Raw genomic sequence first — 19,702 nt, 5'->3', positions numbered from 1 at the left:
CAAACCGTTGAGTGTCAGTTCAGATTTAACAAGCACGCAGGTTGGCAGGAGCTGTTTTCACTCAGGTGTCAGTGGGAAACAATGAAGAGAACAGCTCGTGCCGCCATACAAGCTTGTGTCACGCTGCGCTATTTTGAACCATACAATTAGTGCTGTCAAACTCCGTGACTCAATTTGGATAAGACCTGCAGCTTCTAGCAACAGCAAAAAGCAACAAAATCAGTGACTAATGCTGATATATATATATATGTAGAGTTTATTGTTCTCATTAGGAAATTTATACTCTACGCCTAAAGACCTCATATTATGCTGTTTTCTAATGTATGTTATAATGTTGTTTCCTCATCACAAACATACTTGGAGTTGTGTTTTGTTTCATAACACACAAATCCTGCATATTTTGCCTGTGTTCTTCTCTCAGACATCTCTATCTACAGATCTACAGATCTTTATTAAGTCAGGATGTTAGCTTTGCCTGGAATGTTCCACAGTATGGTAGTTAACTTTTCTATCTTATATTTATTCAAATACAGATGTTTTAATTCTCAAATTTACCCTAAAAATATGTATTCTTACTGTGAGTAGGGATTGCCTCTACATAGATCTGACCTGTAACTTGGCCTGGTGACATTACCTGCTTGTCTCTATTGGATCTTTTCACGTTACGTCACAAACCAGGAAGACGTTTGGAAACATGCGATTACAACTTACGGTGGAGTTCGCCTACCGACTGTGATCAAACCCACTAAAGTAAATGTGATCAGCGGTAAAATGAAGAGTGCGAGTTGTGTGTCAGTGGGGCAATGATGAAAACTAAGGTATGGTTGTAATTGTTGATTAGCCGGACAACGGACAACGCTACAATGACATGGAGATGAAGAAGACCTGGGACATTTTGTCATTTTCCTATATTTTGTCAGGCTTACAACCGTGAAAAAAACCTGCCGAAAGTTGTAATCGTATATTTCCAAACGTCTTCCTGGTTTGTGACATAAGCGTGAATAGAGTCTATTGAGATTCCTGCCATACGGTGGAGCATAACGTTGCCATGGAGATAACAGATGGTGAACACTCCAGAAAAATTACATAGTATATTTTAAAGTCCAATAAAAGCGAATACTCAGTCCCATTATGGTTACATTTCTGCAAGTGTAGTGCCGGTAAAAAAAACATCTATAAAACATGTAAAGTGAAAACTAGTTTAAAAGTTCCTTTGCTCCGCTTTACAAATAATTAAAGCACTGCATGCTCCATTGGTTCCGAATGGGGTTGATGACGCACTGTCCCCCTATAAACACACGGAACAAGTTTAATCTGCAAGACAACAGTTGTAACAAATGTGCCAGGGCCTGTAAATATTTATCTCAGCACACATTGTCGGCATACAGGCGATCGATACCTCATTCAGCTGAAGTGTTACCAATAAAAGCCCCGGCACAATAGCCAAGTCGATATTCCGGATCTCTTTTCTCCCGAGGAGGACTTAGCCAGCGTCGCGCTCATTAGAAGTGAAATGACACGTCCCCAGAACCAGTGTGTCCATCCGCCGCCACATTATTGATGCGCTCTGATTGTTCACCATCCCTGGGTTTTATTGAGATGTGAAAGGTTGAAGTGGCTCAAGGCTGAGTCCAATCCACACAGTCTGGAGTAGATCGCTCAAAACACTCTATTCAAGTTTGGTACAAAGAGTAAGCTGTATTTTCAGTGGAACGACATGAAGGTGCACTGCCTAATTTTTCTGTTTAAGGGACCACTGCCAACTTGTCTCCATGGAGATGTTATTGCTTTGCTAAGAATGTTACACAGTATGTTATTATGAGTATCTGGCATTCTGGCATTCGTTCAGTTATGTGTGTGTTTATTTCTCAGAAATACCTAGGAAAGCATGCATTGTTACTGTGCGCGGGCTAGCTCTCTGTAGATCTGACCTGTGACTTGGGCCCCATCTCCACTAGTATGTATTCAAGTCATTTTCATTGCTGATGCACCGTTCGTCCACACTAATCCGATGGAAAACAGCTTCAGAGACGGAATGATCTGGTGCCGCCCGCTCTCATGAATTCATCTGAGTACGGATCTGATCCTGCTCTGTGTGGACACCTGAAAACGCTGATACACCGATGTAGGTCTATGCGCCGCAAACTAATTCACCGCCAAAACGCTAAGAGGCTAGAATATATGTCCATTCATATATTCAGTCTATGCGTATGACCTGCAGACGTATAATCTCGGAAAAGTTTAACAGGAACCATCTCCAACACGACAGAAGCACAGAACAGACTCATCATTAGCAGAACACCCCTCTGTCACAGAGAGAACACATATAATCCACTGAGTCGTGTCCTTTAGTCCGACAGAAGCTGAACTGCATCAGCGCACAAGGAGCGAGCTGTTTTTTGAGTGCTCAGTTTATGCAAATTTGCCATGCGGTTTTAAGTTTAATTTCTGTAAAACGTAAACAAATATGCTGTGTGGATAGGGAAGGCTTGCGGACACAGAAACGACGTGTCTGGACGCAAATCGTTTCTGATGCGGTGATACAGTGATTCGTTTCTGTCTAAACGTAGCCTTGGTCTGGTGGTGTCAGGCAAAAGCAAACAGGTGGCCGAATTCCACCAGAAAAATTATATATTTTGAACATAGTTTTGATTTGAAAATAGTCAATTGTGGTTTATTTCACCCTTTTTAAACACATTAGTAACCCAAAATTTAATCATTATCCTTTACAAGCATGGAGAGATGGTCAGCAACTAGTTTTTATGGAAAATGTGGAGCAGAGCATATTTCCTTATGTTACATTTTAAGTGGCACCTCTCTTTTGCCATAGAACATAATGGGAAACAAACACTCATACCAGGTTTAAATAGCACAGCGCGGTGCTACTGTAAACTCGCCCATGTGCAGCTGGAAGTCTGACAAATCCATTACTTTTTACAGTCGATAGCATCTCGGCGTCCAATCACTCCATCCTCCTTTTTATCGCCGTCTCTCTTTTCTCTTTACGTCCGTCACGGCACTGGTCTGGAAAATCAGTCTCTCTGTTGTGTTTCCCTTCTTTTGCAGATCAAACACCCGATTTGGCCACTCTCCCCCTCTCTCCTCCTCTCTTCTCTTATCAAGCCAGCCCTCGCCCATTTGCCAGTGTTTTATGGCCGCACATCCCGACCCACGTGTGCCAGGCGTTGCTATAAAAAGTCTCTCCTGTCAAAATGAGCGTGCATGTGCTCCATCCGTTTTCATGCAACTTTAACCAGGCCGCGTCAGTCATAGGCCAGCGACATTAAGGAGACAATTACGCCTATCTTTCACGATAATCATACAAGAGCGTCTTTCCGTCCTCCGTGCGTCTCTCTGGCAGGGATAGACGTGATTGATTTGGGCAATTTGTTCAGCTGATTACGAGCGTTGTGGAAGGCCTAGCATCAGCTCCTCACTACGGCGGGCGCATACACACTAGCCTGGCAGCAGCAGCACAAGTCGTATAAGAGGGTTGATAGATGTTTGACAACATAACCCTCAAGGTCGCTCAGGGAGGCTTAGTCTTTGCTGAAGGAGGCACTTTTGAGGTGCCGCTGGCTGGCTTTCACTCTCTGTTCTTTCATATTTGTGAGTTCTGTCTAACTGTCTTGTCTCTCTGCACAGCTCTCCGTTCCTCAACCAACCTTTTGGAAGATTCTCGGTCTGGTAAAGAAAAAAAAAAAAATGGCCCACTTCCCTATCAGCATTGCTCCTTCTCCCTTGAACTCCCAACGTACTAACCTCTCTCGTCCAATGTGCACAATCCATCACTAACTGGCACGAGTCCAAGCAGAGCACCGTGGGAAGGCAGAGGTTGAGGTAGTTTATAGTCGTATCTTTTAACATAGTGCTGTGTTTTTACAGTTACTACCAAGTTCAGCGGCTTCCTACACCTGGACCAAGTGGAGGGCCAGGAGGTTTTCTATACCCCTGAGATGGAAGACCCCAAATCTGAGCTGTTTGGTGAGACAGCCCGCAGCATCGAGAACGCGGTGAGTACTTTATTTATCTATGTATCTGTTTACAGTAGAGCCTTGGACCCGCGCAAAACAGTGCGGCGCGGGACACATTTTTGAGCTCCTTGCGGGCATGGGCCGGAGCGGGCAGCTGGGATTATAAATTGCAGTCCCGCAAACTAAATATGAATGCAAAGTAAAATATACAAATGATTCATGTATGCCTATCATACATCATTTGTGCTGGATATTTTATTTGGCGTTAAAAAACATTAACAGTAAAAACATTTTAAGCAGCCTAAAGTTGCGGATGTGATCTAATGTCGCGTACATTTTAGACAATTTTTTTCTGCTTCTCTGTGTTTGATAGAGCTTAAAAAAGTGAACGTCCCCATCTTGCGCGACTTGTGGGCGGGAGCGGGACAAAATATCGCAGATGTGTGCGGGAGCGGGAGTGAAAATTACAATTCTTTCAGGCACATAGTTTGATGCCTTAAAGGTGCTCTGTGTAACTTTTATGAGGAGGGTCTTCCACCTGCTTATCTCTGTGATGACGTTATTGTTTCATCTGGAATATTCCAGAGTATGCAATTTAACTTATTCATCTAACAAACATTAAATTAAAGTTGTTTTTATTGCTCAAAATTACCTCAAAAAATTTGCGTTCTTACTGTGAGCGTGGTCACTTCTCCATAGATCTGCACTGCAATTGAGTAAATGCTAAATTTATAAATTTATTGGAAGATTCCAGGCAGTGCAACAACGGCTCAATGGAAACAAACAAGTAACGGATCCTCTACAACAAAAGTTACATTGTGCACCATTAAGCCTCTGTCCATTACCTCTAACAGCATAATATTAAACATCTGCCATATAGTTCAGAAAAGCTGATGGATTGTATAACTGTTAAGATCTCTTATCATAACTTTTTGTCGATCACTAGTCCATGTAAGTATACAACTTTAATGACGTAGTGCTAGCTGTCTCGCTTAGATCCCTGGAGCCCAAAGATTGAGCACGGCATTAGTTTTGGCAGGCCATTCTTCAAAAAGGCTCTGCCAGATGTTCGTGTGACCCCCGCCCACGTCACATGACCGCTCAGCTCAATCAGCCTTTACTAATGATTGCCAAATTACAGCGATACTAACTGTTTTTCTTATATTTTTTTGTTTTGTCAGTGATAAACTCCAGAACAGAATGTCTGGGCAAGCATAAATGTCCAAAAAAATGAAATTGTTACAGGTCCTATATTTCGCAAAGTTGTGTTTTGTTTCATTCACACAGGTTTGAGGTTTGAGGGTATCTACATTTCCCACATTTTTCCACCTTGTGATGTCATAAAGTGGTAGTTTTCAAGTTAATAGCTACTTTTTACCTTTAGTTGAGTAGAGATGGACAGTTACAGTGCTGAAATTATCCAAATAATTCTAGCGAAGGTGTATGAGAGTTTAAAAACACAGTGGAGCACTTATTATATTATCTAGGGATGTAAGAATATCCAAATCTCTCGGTACAGTATTTTCACGATATTGCATCTTACTGTACGATATTTATTGCAATTGGAGACTGTGAATAATAATTTTTGCTTTTAAAATGCCCTTGGTTCTGTCATAACATAACTAAAATTTAAAAGTGCTTAGAACAGTTATTTCTTCATTTCTTCAAGTCTGGACTGAAACAGAGCAAAGGATCATGGTCTATGTAGTTTTCTCTGTTTTTTAACTATTGCTGCACCATACTTATTCATTTAAGCAATGAGACTTATAATTTGATATATTGTGATAGTCCACGATACTATTGAGAGACTTTTGACGATACAGTATCACGATATTTCAGTTGTTGTTACATCCCTAATATTATCCAGTCATAAACTTTAACAGAGTGCTTTCTATTTCAGAGAAGAACTCCTAAGAATGCCTAAATATGCAGGATTTGTGCGCTAAACATGTGTGAATGTGTATTTTCGACGAAGAAACAGCATTATAACATACATCAGAAACTAGCGTAATATGGACAAAATTCCAAATATATTCAACTTATTTTACATCTTAAGAATCACATTAGAGTATTAAAAATTACACAGTTTCTCCTGATGGGGAAAGATAGCATGATACTGTAGCTTTTTCTCATAACAAGTTCATAATAGTCTCCTACAGTGCGCCAGCCCCATTTCTCTGGTCAGAATGTGATTGAAAAATAACAATGATAAAAAGGTTATTTTCCAGCCTCGGTCATGACGGAACATACGCTACATCATATCAGGATGAGTGAATCATGCTCACTGATATTTGATTTTTAATAAAAGCGTAATATTGGCAGCCCTGCTAACAGAAGGTGATGTCTTGTGGATTAATAGTGATCGGATGGTGCTGCTGTAGAATAATGATACATCAGATCAAACTGAAAATGTGCCAATTCACTTCACACTTATATTTCTTGCAATTTAACTTGAAATAGGAGAAGGGTTTCTGTAGACTACACAGATTAAATTGGCGATTGCTTTCCAAACACTTCAGAGAATATCTTTCGAGATTAATTACACTTTTAGATCATTTTAAAAAGTCAGCTTCTTGTGGATAGATTGGAGAGATATAATTTGATTTGAGATTTGGAGTGATTAGTCGCGCACCTGAATATCTCAGTTTTATTTTAGCCATCTTAGTGTTAGATCTTTTAATTAAAACCTCCAGGTGCTAAAGTCCACTGGATCATGCACATGACTTAGAAATATGTTTGGCCCTACGACTGTCAAAAACTTTTCTTCACCCTCCTGAGATCCATCACTTCAAATTTTGGTGTTCAATATTATATCTGAAATCTGCCCAGTCTTGTTAAATGCAGTTTCACTTTTGCTTTTTCTGTCCTCTATTACGCAAAATTTACTCTTGTGAGCTTTAAGCCATGTTATAATGTTGTTACCTGCTCAAAAAATCTCTATATCATTAGTTTATTCATTTTTCAAAATTAAACCAAAAATAAGAAAATGAAAAAACAACTAGTTTCTTCATTATTTGTCTCGAAAACCAAAATGATAAAATGGATAACGATTCATTTTTTCAGTTTTTGATTTTATGTTTAAATGAAAAAAAACATTGCTTAAACTGCAATGCCGAACTGAACCAGGACTAAACCAGGTTTAATCCAGGTCTTGACCAGGACTGAACGAGGACTAAACCGGTCTCAGTCCTGGTCTGGTCCTGGTCTGGTCCCGGTCTGATCCCGGTCTCAGTCCCAGTCTGGTCTTGGTCTCAGTCCCAGTCTCAGTCCTGGTCTGGTCCCAGTCTGGTCCTGGTCTCAGTCTTGATTACCCGACAGTCTACACGGGCACACATCTGGGCCCGTCCTGACACTCAGTCCTGGTTCATTTCTGGTTTAGACCTGGTTTAGACGTGGTTTTAACCTGGTTTAGACCTATCTGTTCAGTCCTGGTTTAGTCCATATGCGGCACAAAACCGTTATCTGTTTTGTCCATTATTCAATTAAGCACAAAATCGAAAACTGGTTTTGGAGACAAATAATGAAGAAAATTGTTGTTTTTTCATTTTTTTATTTTTGGTTTTATTTTGAAAAACGAATGATACACAGATTTCAAAAACATGTGCAATTGTTTTGTTTCACACAAGTTTGAAAAATCCTTTATTATTAGTCTGTTTACATCTCCAAAGCTCAGAATGCTCTGTTCCACCTTGTGATGTCATATAGTGGTAGTTTCTAAGTTACCTTTAACAGCTACCTTTTACCTTTAATTTAGAAGAGATTTTCAATTTTAGGGCAACACAGAGGAGCACTTCCTGTATTACCTGACATGTTTAAGAAAAGAACACATTGTAAATACAGTATATAGAATCATCATTATTATGTTAAATTTGTGACTGAAACAAAGCAAAACTCCAGGTATGTTTATGATGAGGATACAGTATATTAACATAGATCAGAAAATTGCATAATATGGGCCCTTTAAATCCAAATTCATTGAAATCTGCCCAGTTCTTTTTAAATGCAGTTTGACCTTTGCATTTTCTGCTATATCTTAACGTCTAAGTTACATTTCGCATTTAGGTTTTAGTAGAAAATATATTTCATCTTTACCCTCGTTCAGCTCAGTAAGCAAGAAACATCTGGTCCAGTTTGACAATGTATTAAACTTTTCCAAATGTTAGTTATGCAGTGCAGTTATGCAGTTACTTTTAGTATTTTATTCACCACCATCAATCATCAAAATATGTCTGAAGCCAGAAAATAGGAATGTGCTCCCGTTTGCTCCTCTGATCTAAAGTGAACCAATCTTAAACTGCAACATTTTAGATATTTTTTTTGCAATCTTTTTTCTCTAATGTTTTTTGCAGTGAGTCCACCAGTGTGCTGCAAAAATTGTGCTAGTGCGGCAGTGGAACCTTGTTGCGTTTCTGATTGAGTGGAGAATCACTCTCATTAATTATCTTGCATTAATTCTCCGCCGGGCCGACAAGAATAGAATTACGAGGGAACACTTGAGGATGAAATATTGGCCCACATTTGTCCATTAAAGACAGAAAACCTTCAGTGTCCTCACACGGGCTACAGCTTCGAGGGCAGAGAGGCAAAACCAATCAGAAGCACATGTCAGAATACCCCGACATTTACCGCGCCCCTCCCCTAAACTTGTTCCTATAATTAATGCCACAGCCGCCGCTAAATGTCAATTTGTGCTCTTGTGCCCGGCAGGTTCCTGTGTGCAGATAGAGTCCACGCGCCGCTATGGGCTTGTGTAGATGATAGCGTGGAGCGCATTACTAGCCTCATTTATCAGTTCCTGTGTCCCTCTCTACAGCTGAACGAGTTGTTCCGGAAGTCTGACGTGCACAAGGACTTCATGAGCGTGCGTGTGAGGAACCTGGCCCCGAGCAGGTCCATCCTCGCGTTTGTGGAGGCTCACTTCAAACCAGGTGAGAGACACTTTCAAATCTGAATTCATACTCGATACTTCATTCTGTGAGGGGGAAGCAACGTACCCACCCCGAAGAGCGGGAGATTTGTGTGTGTTTTTTTGTTTTGTTTGTTTTTATTTTGAAAAAAAAAAAAAAAAAGTAATTCAAAATAATAAAATGAAAAGTTGATGCAGAATAAACAATCTTCCAAAATGGTCTAGTAAAAAAATAATAATAATAAAAAGAAAAAGAATATTAATAGATCCTCTGCTTTGCAAAGGTTGTGTAAACATCTCGAAAGTTTTCTGGATCTGATGAATTGCTTGAAAGTCTACTAATTTTCATGTCTTTCCAAATAACACAAAAGAAGCAACACCGCTGCATAACCATTTTCAATAATAGATTTCCATGACAATAGCAGATTTCCAAGTGTCTCTAAATCCCCATGTTTGCATTTATATTCTGATGCAAATTGACAAGCAGGACTTCTCTATTATTGAGAAATCTCATTCAGACTATTGTGCAGAGCTTTGTGAGCTGTTCTAGTGTAAACTTTATTTGCTCCACTGTATTGTGTGAATGTATGCTTGAGATTTTAAGATGGTGAACACTAAATCCAGTGTTCATACTAAACCTATCTTCATTCAAAAGTATTCAGATAATATAGTGTGATATGCATCTCTTTGAACATTCTGGCGAGTCGTAATGCTAAGTTTTTTCACGTTCGATCCCGAGCTCAATTGCACATGTTACTGTTGTTTTAAAAGTTTTCCACTACAAATAGATTAATCCCATTTAATCCTTTCTTTTCTTTCTATTCCACAGTCAATACTTCATTAACTGTAATTGACAATAAGTGTAACATGCAAATAGACTGTATAAAGAAGTGGACTAACGGAGTGTGACACTATCCATAGTGTTCGGCTCCAGTCAAATGAAGCTCACAGGGCCGAGGTTAGAGAAGAGAATTTGGATCTGATTTCTATATTAGGAATAGGAATTGATTTACAGACACAATAGCGAAATAAGAACACCAGGATCATGTAGAGCAGGTTAATACGAAAATGTTAAGACCAAAATGAAGAGGCTCACTGCAGCAGTTACAGAGAAAGGGTGACAGTTTTTCTATGTAAAGTCAAACAGAGCCAAAAGCTCCACCATGCTCACTTCCTATGTGGAACATGGCAGGCAGCGAGTTAGTTATGTCCATTTATATAAACAGCATGATGCAACCCAAAGGTCTGAACACTCCAACCCTGTGCTCTTACACTTTTAAAAAAGATACTGCATTCATGACTCAACCTTGGTTCCTGATCCTTAACCAGAGAGGACACATACAAGTTGGACATCATGTTCAATGTTTTTATAATCAAGAACAAATCAACATTACTGTTAGTGGTAAAGACTAAATCTGATTTGAACATGTTTACCTCATATCTGAAAACACAGATAGGTCAGGTTTATGAAATTTAAAATCTAAATCTTACAAATCTTCCATATAGTCCTTTTAAATACAATCTTAACACATTGTAAGATATATAATTACTATCTAAAATTAAGAAGAGATTAATTACACCCTCAGTGGAAATGAAAATGTGGGAGGAAAAAATGTCAACTAACATCATTAAACCAAATTGGGAAAGCATTTGGCATAATGTTGAAAGGGCCTCCAAAAATGTTTACCATCACTTTATTCATTTAAAATATTGCCACAGAGCAGATTAAACACCACTTATAAAGCATAAGATGGGGTTTACTCAAAGAAAAAAAACAAGATGAATATTTTAAACTGAATATTTGTCTATGTGTATTGTAAAATTTGCCTTCTTATTAAGAAAAAAAATCTTTAATTAAAAACATAATAAATTACATGAACAGCACAAACCCAAAACTACTATTTCATAATTTTCTTTAGTCAGACAAATTCCCCAGAACAGTTCCTTCCATTACCTGCCATAAGCACAGCCTTCTTTTCGTTCCCCCTTTATGATCGTCATTTAGTGTCCTTGGTCCCCCCATCTCCTCTATGGTCAGTAAAGTGAACATCTGCGCCGCGTGTTATGAGAGACATTCATCTGGAAAAAGACGGCCAAGTGGCGGCTGGAGGACAAGGAGCCCCCGGAGAGCCCCCACCTGTCACACACGCACACTCATTCTCGTACATCCTGAAGGCTCACTGAAAGAAGGAAGTGTCCGCAGAGACCTGCTTGTGAGCATGTCTTGGTTTGTTTACAGGTACCAAGCATACAGTGGAGGACATCGAGAAAGCCCTGCTCAAACAGCTCAAGGCCTCCAGGGAAACCAGCATCGCTGTGAAGAAGCCAGAAGATCAGAACATTCGATTTAATTACAGTAAGTCAATCGAGGGGCTGTGTACAGGATGGATTTGCAAATACAATAGGGGATGGTTTTGAAAGGCAAAAATATATGATGGTAACAGTTATATAGAATGATTTATTAGTATATTTAGTCATTCTTAGTCTTAAAGCTACCATTCAAGTCTATTACAGACCTCACCTGGCCTGTGTCCACGTTTAACCTGTGGTCTCTAGTCTTCCAGAGCTGGCACACTATCAGACTGCAGTAGAAAGCATCTAGTGGTGACAGCCATAGTCGTAGTCGTAGTAGTAACAGTAGTAGTATTAGGAGTAGGAGTAGAGTAGGAGGAGAAGTAGTTGGAGTAATAGAAGAAGTAGTAGTTGGAGTAGGAGTAAGAGGATTAGTTGGAGTAGCAGTAGAATAGGCGTAGGAGTAGTAGGAGGAGTAGGCAGTGGAGTAGGAGTAGTACAAGTAGTAGTAGGAGGAGGAGTAGTTGGATTAGTAGTAGAAGTAGGCGTAGGAGTAGGAGGAGTAGGAGTTGGAGTAGTAGTAGTAGGAGGAGGAGGAGTAGGAAGAGTAGTTTGAGAAGTAGGAGTAGGAGGAGTAGTAGTAGGAGAAGTAGTAGTAGGAGGAGAAGGAGTGGGAGGAGTAGTAGTAGTAGGAGTAATGTATTTAGTCATTTGGAGCACTGCAAAAATTTTAGATGGTAGTTTTAATTTTTGACTTAATGTTCAAGATATAAAGCCTTTAACTCCCAAGCCAGATGAACCAATAATCTTAAGAAACTGAACTGAATATAAACTTGTGTAATATTTAATTTTATACTGATGCCATAAAATTGTGCCTGGAAAATGTAGGTTTAATGTGTTTCCTTTTAGCTGTTCAAAGTATCAGTTAACTGTTGCAGTACCAATAACTGTTATGAACTGTCTCATAGAAAAACACAATAAATATAAATACCTTGTGTGCTTGCAGCCCTCCCGTCCATCCCCTTCTTCACCACCACCACAACCACCACAGCCTCAGTGACCACCCCAGCCCCCACCACCACCACCAGGCCTCCCCCCACCTCCACCCACGTGACCCGCCGCCCACCCGGCACCACCCGTAGGCCGTTCAGCACCAGACGCACAACCACAACGCAACCAGCTACTACTACTGCCCATATCACTACCACCGCCGTACCCCACACGACCACAACTCTCCCAGGCACCACCAGGAGCTCAAGCAAGGGCCGGAACCACCACAGCACCGGCCAGCCCTGTGACTCACACCCCTGTCTGCACGGGGGCACCTGTGAGGACCAGGGGGCAGAGTTCACCTGTAAATGTCCTGCAGGGAGAGGGGGCGCCGTCTGTGAGAAAGGTGAGTCAGAGGAGTACAACCAGGGCATGTGGTAAGGGACAAGTCTAATTAAACTGTACTTCAGTAGTCTACAGCGAAAGAGCACAGTACAATCTCATATAGCCAACATGAAAATACTACATTATTGAGAAACAATAACTATATCTTCGTTATTTTTAGTAATTCTGCATTTAACTTCCTGATATCAGATAATTTTAACTACATAATTCACCCTAACATCTGATTTTAAATTGGTGTACAAATGTGCACTGTGACCTCAGAAAATGCATTTTGGCCTCTTCACAAATTGTACTGAACTTATAAATAAAATAATGAAGATAAAAACATATCAAAAAGGTTGAAGGCTTTTCTACATGTAATAATCAAACATCTCTTCCAGATGATGGAGGAAATTGCCTGTAATTTGGCACAAGTGCCTACTTGAACCAGAGGTTGAATCACTCAAATTTGCATGTAATATTCAGCAAAGTCTCTCTCTTTTGAAATAACTCGGCTTTCACTATAAATCACTCCGGTCTGTCAACACAGTGAGAGAATCCCACCAAAATATAATTGGGTAAACTTTACTTAACCTTATTATTATACCCGTCTTCAGTGTCTTCTGAGTCATGAGTGTTAGCTATGGTTCACTGCTCAGGGGGTATACAGCTCGCTCTAATTTCAGTTAAATTTTCTTTTTGTGAAAATCAAGAAAATGAGCTCCAATTGGGCTTTGAAACCACTGAACCAAACAGTTGTGAATTATATAGTCTTCGCAGAAGGCTGACAATGGCTGTAAAACTAGTGAGAGAGCTTTAGGCTCTCCACTTCCACTCAGCTTCATAGCTTTTCTGTAATGGCTGCTAACCATTAAAGGCTGCAGTATATACTGTATTTGGATAATGGCACAGTATGTAATACAGTAACACTATCAGACAAGAAAGCCTGGCAACGCAAAGAAGAAATATACTGAGGAAACAGACTTCTGACTGAAATCTTCTGTGGTTACATGAGTGGATTTGCTGGCCCATTTGTGCTGAGCTATTCAGTGTACATGATTATAAATTATATTAGATTATGTTAATCTGTTATTACTATTAATAATACTACTACTACACGTTTCCAATTAAGTGTAATTTTAGACCCTTTCATATCTGTTATTGCATAAAGATTTGTTCTATTGAAAGTAGAATGGTTTGTAGCATGGTTTTTGAACAGTAATTTTGTGTAGAGCGCAGTTTTTAAGATTACCAATATTATTTTTAAGGCATGCTATGGTGTAACCAAGGCCAAAATATCTCGCTAATATCTGCACTTCTTATGCACTGAATTACACAATGTATCTTTTGCTATGTATAATGGTTGACAGTGTCTGTGTTACAACATTGTCTTCCATCAGCTTCACTATAAATCGCATAAATTGGGGACAACTTGTAACAGTTTTGTCCCTTTCCTCTTACAGTACAAGATCTTAGCTCTGTGAAACCACCTCACAGCTTTCTCCCACAATAACTGGCTCTAATTGGTTTGATGTGGATTACCTGCAGAGTCTTAGGGAGAGGCTGCAGTGAAGGCTGTGTAAACCAAAGTACAGTCTCCTTCAGATCAATTTCCGACAAAGAGCTCATCAGCTGCCTTTCTCTGCTCCGAGATGGGCACACAGGGGAGATAATACATCATAATCATAATTGTGAAGTGGTCAAAAAATAATAAAAGGATCCGCGGTGAAGATGTCTGTTAACTCTCTTCACTGTAGCCTCGGGGACTCTTGATAAACTTGTCACATCTTGTCACGACATCTCAGATTTAATTGGAGCTGACGGTGGCAAAATATTTACATGCTTCTCTGCAGAGATACTGTTGTTACCACAAGCGTTTACACAAGTGGCTTAAATGTTATCGTTTTAAGGTGTCAAGAAATTTGTGGTATTAACTACTGTATCTCTCTGTTCTTCACCTTTAGTCAAGTTTTTGTCTACATTTCTTTACACACTCTATATTACACTATAGTCTGATCTATGTTATAATGTAGTTTCCTCATCAGAAACATACCTGGAGTTGTGTTTTGTTTCATTCACACATCTTTAACAAACTAACCCTGCATATTTAGGCTGAGTTTTCTCAAACAAAAAACCCTTTCTACCTTGTGATGTCATGTGGTCCTGCACGGGTCCATTTTTGGAGACTGCACCCGCGCAGTACAGCACCGCACCCAACCATTAACCCGTGATTATATCAAAGTTAAACCTGCACCCGCCCGGACCCGTTAACATTACACCCGTTACCCACCCGTGCCCGTGATAAATCACACACAGATTAAAATCATTCTAACTGAAGCATCCTTCTTCTTCGAAATGAAATGAAACGATCACTCTTTCTTCGTTACGAATATGAATTCACAGACGCGACTCGACTGTCATCACTTCACAGATATTATTTACTGAGCAGAAGAAACATTGATTGAGATGCCGCACTTTTGCGCCACACGCCACGGTCTGAACCAGGACTAACCCAGGACTAACCCAGGACTAACCCAGGACTAACCCAGGACTAACCTAGGACTGATTCCAGGACTGAACTTGGAGGACTAAAACAGAACTAAAACTGGACTAAACCAGCACTAAACCAGAATTGAACCAGAACTGAACCAGGACTCACTGTTGGGACGGGCTCGGAGGTGCACCCATCTAGACTGTCGGGTGACCGCAGGCGAACGGACCGGCTCAGAGCTCCGCCCCCACGGAGGTAAGCGCAGCAGTCGCCCGATCGCGTTGTGCAGACACCCTGCTCCGCTGCCTCTGGGTTCTCTCTTAAGTCCAAGATTAGTCCTGATTTAGACCTATTTTAGACCTGGTTTAGTCCTGGTGTAGCCCGTCTGTAATCACTACCCGCCTGCATATCCACCTGTAAAATTCCATAGTGTTAAAACACGCTCGTTTCAGCAACTACAACAGCCTGTACCTGTCAGGTACTAGACCCGGTGGAGGACTCTGATGTGGTAGTACAGGAAGTGCTCCTTACACCTTCATTAGAATGATTTGAGTAATTTTAGCCGTGGAATTGCCCATCTTTACTCAACTAAAAGATAGCTGTTAACTTCAAAATTACCACTACATGATAATACAAGCTAGAACAAAACATTTTGAGTTTTGGAGATTTAGAAGGACTAATAAACCAGGCTTAATCAAACATGTGTGAATGAAACAAAACACAACTCCTGGTATGTTTTTGAAGAGGTAAAACATTCTAACATGGCTTAAAGCTCAGAAGAGTCAAGTTTGCGTAATATAAGATCTTAAAGGGAAAAAGTCTAAATAATTAACGTCTTAACATCAAAATTACACTAAATTACCAGACACTATTTTGACATTTATTTCCAAACAAAAGTCACTTGTCAAGGTTATTCAGTTTCAGTATTTTCTGAGTCATCCCATCATGTTTTCCCTTTCTCTTTATTTTTACAAATTAAAGTTGTAATTTATCTTGATCTTGATTTCATGTTCTTATTCTCCTGCTGTTCACAACACTGTCATTTTCCCCATTGTGGGACAAGGTTTATCTTTTCATACTATTTAAGTTTTGTGATGGAAAACTTAAGTGCTTATCTCATGAAAATGTTATTGTTTTATTTAGAGTGTTCCACATTATGATAGAAATGTAGTTATCTTTCATTTACTCAATTGCAGGTAACATTTTTTTTTTCCATGGAAAGTGGTAAATTGTATGCCATTTTGTAGAACATTACAAGCACAACATCTTCTTGGAATATACAAGGTTTTGATCCCTTCTGTATAAACTTCCATAATGCCACTTTAACCATTTTGCATTCACTGCGACCATAACAATAGTGACGACATTGTAAGACTTCTTCCTTTTTTCCAGTTATCAAATACTTCCTCCCATCCTTCGGCGGAGAATCATACTTGGCCTTCCAAACTATGAGCGCTTACCACACAGTGCGCATCGCCATGGAGTTCAGAACATCGGAAATGACCGGAATCCTGCTTTACAACGGACAGGACGGCAAAAAGGACTTCATCTCCCTCGCCCTGGTCAACGGTCGGGTGGAGCTAAGGTGAGAGAGGAGGAACAATCCAAACACATTTAATACTACCCACAAGGGAACTAGCCCATTTTAGCAGCGACGGCAAGAGGCAGGAGATAAGAGTAAAACAAATGGTGAGCGCTCAACATAATGAGGCAAATAATTACACAGAGTCAACATGTTTAAAATAGAAGCAGCAGGAAATAAATCAGATCCAGACGCCACGGTTGAACTCAGAGGTTTGGCTGTTTACAGATGGAGCCGACATGTGCTGCAGAGTCCACCATTACACTTCATTACATCATATATTTACACAGGCAAATACGTAAACACATAAACATAGTGTCATTAAAGCCAGCAGTGGAAGTGCATTCAAGTATTTATGATCTGAGCTTTGGAAGTTCAGAGTTGCAAGAGTTACTGCTGTCTAAGTATTTTCTCATGCTCAGATGGATTTAAAAAATAAAAAATGTATTTTTAACTATACAAAACATTTTCATCCAAAGATTTGTTTTCTCCAATGCATAGCTGTAGTTGTGAACTTGTCTGTCACATGAATGAGAAAATTAACATGAAAATGAAAAAGTCAGATTTTCACCAAAGGGATTGAAAAACAAGTCAGCATTGCTTTTAAATAATTTTATTTATATTGCATTTAAGATTTCAAGGAAATCTCAAAGTGCTACAGCAAGTAAAGAAGTCAAAGTTAAAAATATTTACATAATAATTAGCAATACAAGATCATTTGACATACAAAATTAAAATGATACTACCCAAACTGACATACAGGGTTCCCATAGTCATTAAAATCGTGGAAAAGTCCCGGAAATTGAAAATGTAATTTTCCAGGCCTGGAAAAGTCATGGAATTTTGTAAAATCAATGAAAGTTTTGGAAAAGTTATGGAATTTTAGTATCTTTTTCACACAGCTACAGCGTTCTGTTCTCATGAGGATATTCTGATTATTTCTGAATGTATGTGCCTTTTGTTTAAAAGAGACGACAATAAATGCATTGACAGTATTTTGAATGTTAAAAAACTATAGTATCAAACCATAAGGTGAGTGGAAAGAGTTAACATTTCATATTTAGCCCTAAAAGTATGATCAATTCTACACATGTAGGTGCCGTAAAGTCATGGAAAATTCACTTTAGGTCATGAAAAAGTGATGGAGAAGTTTTGAAATGTTGTCAGTGAAAAAGTGGGAACCCTGGACATTTTATGACATTCTACATCTATTCAATCTTCACACTATATTAAAAAACACAATAATTAGCTAAGTCTGCATCCAACCCACTAGCTACTCACTTGCTTGGCCTAGTTTTGTTTATTTCAGGTGGTATATTACATAGCCAAAAAAAATCATTATAACACTGCTTAAACCTGCCCGAACTGTAAGCACTGATCCTCCCCAGTGGACTTGTGTATAAAAATCATGAGCGAAAGGACTGAAAAAAACTAATTAGCCTTGCCGCTCTATGCCTGTTACACTTCTTCTCTTATCTCTTGGCTACTGTATCACATCCCGACCCCTTCTCAGACCTGCTCAGACCCGCTCAGAGCCAGGTTACATTTCTAAATACAGCTTGAAATCAATCGCGGATTCACGGAGATCATTAGTCATTTGTGCTTTTTTAGATAAAGCTCTTTTTCAGTTCCAGAAATACCGCTGTTGGATCACCACCCACCGCTTCACAAATCCAAGACGTGGAGAGAAGAACTAATTATTTGTGGGAGATAATTGCTCTCAATGCTAGATGTGTGGGTCGCATACGGCAACTCTTTTTTTTGCGAGATGTGTCCTCTATTCCTCATTAGATAAAACGCTGAATTAAAAAGTGCGAAAGAAATATATCTGAGTGAGTAGCTGTTAGTTTAGACTGTACCTCCATTCTTTCATCACTGTCTCACTGAGCAATGTGAGCGGATTTTTGCTGTCATTAGAAACTGCTAGATAAGGAACAAACATCTTGTGCTAAAAATCCTGGCCGCTGTAATTTGATATGAAAGTGAGGCGCTCTAATTATTTCTCACTTTGGCTTAGTACATGCAGAGCTAAGGCGGAACATTCCCATAGCCTGATTTTGTCCTATAACTGGAAATTTTTGCTCTACTGGATATTTTATAACAAGATGTCCCAAAGCACCAGTCAAAATGAATATGGTACTAGTTAAGTTTTACATGAGCAGAAGTGGTTTATAAGTGTCAGATTTCAGATAATCAAAAACAAAAAGTAAATACTTGATGACATATAATTGTTCATGTGTTATTTAACTTTTGTTCAATATATAACCTTGTAATAAGCAACGCTGTTTTTTTTTGGTTGTTTTTTTTAAATCAAGGATTTGTTGAATTGCTGTGTTTCAAATCACATCAAAACATGATATAGGCCAATAATATTTAATACAGATGTAAAATTTATATTTTTGTTGTAATATGGCAAGTTCAATGGTCCAGTCACTAATAGAAATCATTGTGTTCAACATTTGGGAATTTACCTTTTGGATATATTCATAGCTAACGCACTAGCCACCTGGTGCCTCTGCTCAATTTCATTTCTCTCCAGGGACTAGGTCAGGAATCAGAATACACTAGGCGTTTCACAAAAACCCTGGAAGTGCGCGTTCAGGCACCAGCCAATCAGCGAAGAGCCATACATTCTGTGTTGGCAACAGTTCCCAAGATCGAGGATTTAAAGCCAGAACAAAGAGAATATTCAGTGAATTTTATCAAGGGGAAAGACGTTATTGTCCTTCTTCCTATGGGATTTGGGAAAAGCTTAATATACCAGTTAGCCCCGTTAGCAGGGTATTACATACTTCTCGACCAAATAGCAGCAATTGGTTAAATAAAAAAAGTATCCACCTACTGTCAAGTGAATGAATTCTAATGTTGCGAGGTCAGACAGTTTCTATGAAGTGAAACCAGCTGATGAATCAGGCTACTAGCCACCCTGTTCCAGATAGGAAGTTCACATGCAGCTCTCTTGGCTCCTACTGAACATGGCTCCCATTGACTTCCATTAGAATATTGTCACCCCTCTCTCTGTGACTGCTGCTGTGAGCCTCATCATTTTGGTCTTAAAATGTTTGTATTAGATTTGCTCTTAT

The 19,702-nt window shown here is 39.4% G+C and overlaps 1 protein-coding gene across 1 annotated transcript in view; it reads left to right on the top strand.

Moving 5' to 3' along the window:
* agrn (agrin) overlaps positions 1-19,702 on the top strand; it is a 434,659-nt gene that overhangs the window by 375,561 nt on the left and 39,396 nt on the right. The window contains 5 exon segments of the mRNA XM_055166184.1: positions 3,886-4,013; positions 8,788-8,902; positions 11,120-11,236; positions 12,179-12,568; positions 16,430-16,622. Coding sequence (XP_055022159.1) covers positions 3,886-4,013; positions 8,788-8,902; positions 11,120-11,236; positions 12,179-12,568; positions 16,430-16,622 — 943 coding nt within the window.

The sequence above is a fragment of the Boleophthalmus pectinirostris genome, unplaced genomic scaffold, assembly GCF_026225935.1.
Source record: "Boleophthalmus pectinirostris isolate CB_2022bp ecotype Guang Dong unplaced genomic scaffold, ASM2622593v1 HiC_scaffold_8, whole genome shotgun sequence".
Classification (NCBI taxonomy): domain Eukaryota; kingdom Metazoa; phylum Chordata; class Actinopteri; order Gobiiformes; family Gobiidae; genus Boleophthalmus; species Boleophthalmus pectinirostris.
This window is presented reverse-complemented; position numbering and strand designations above follow the sequence as displayed.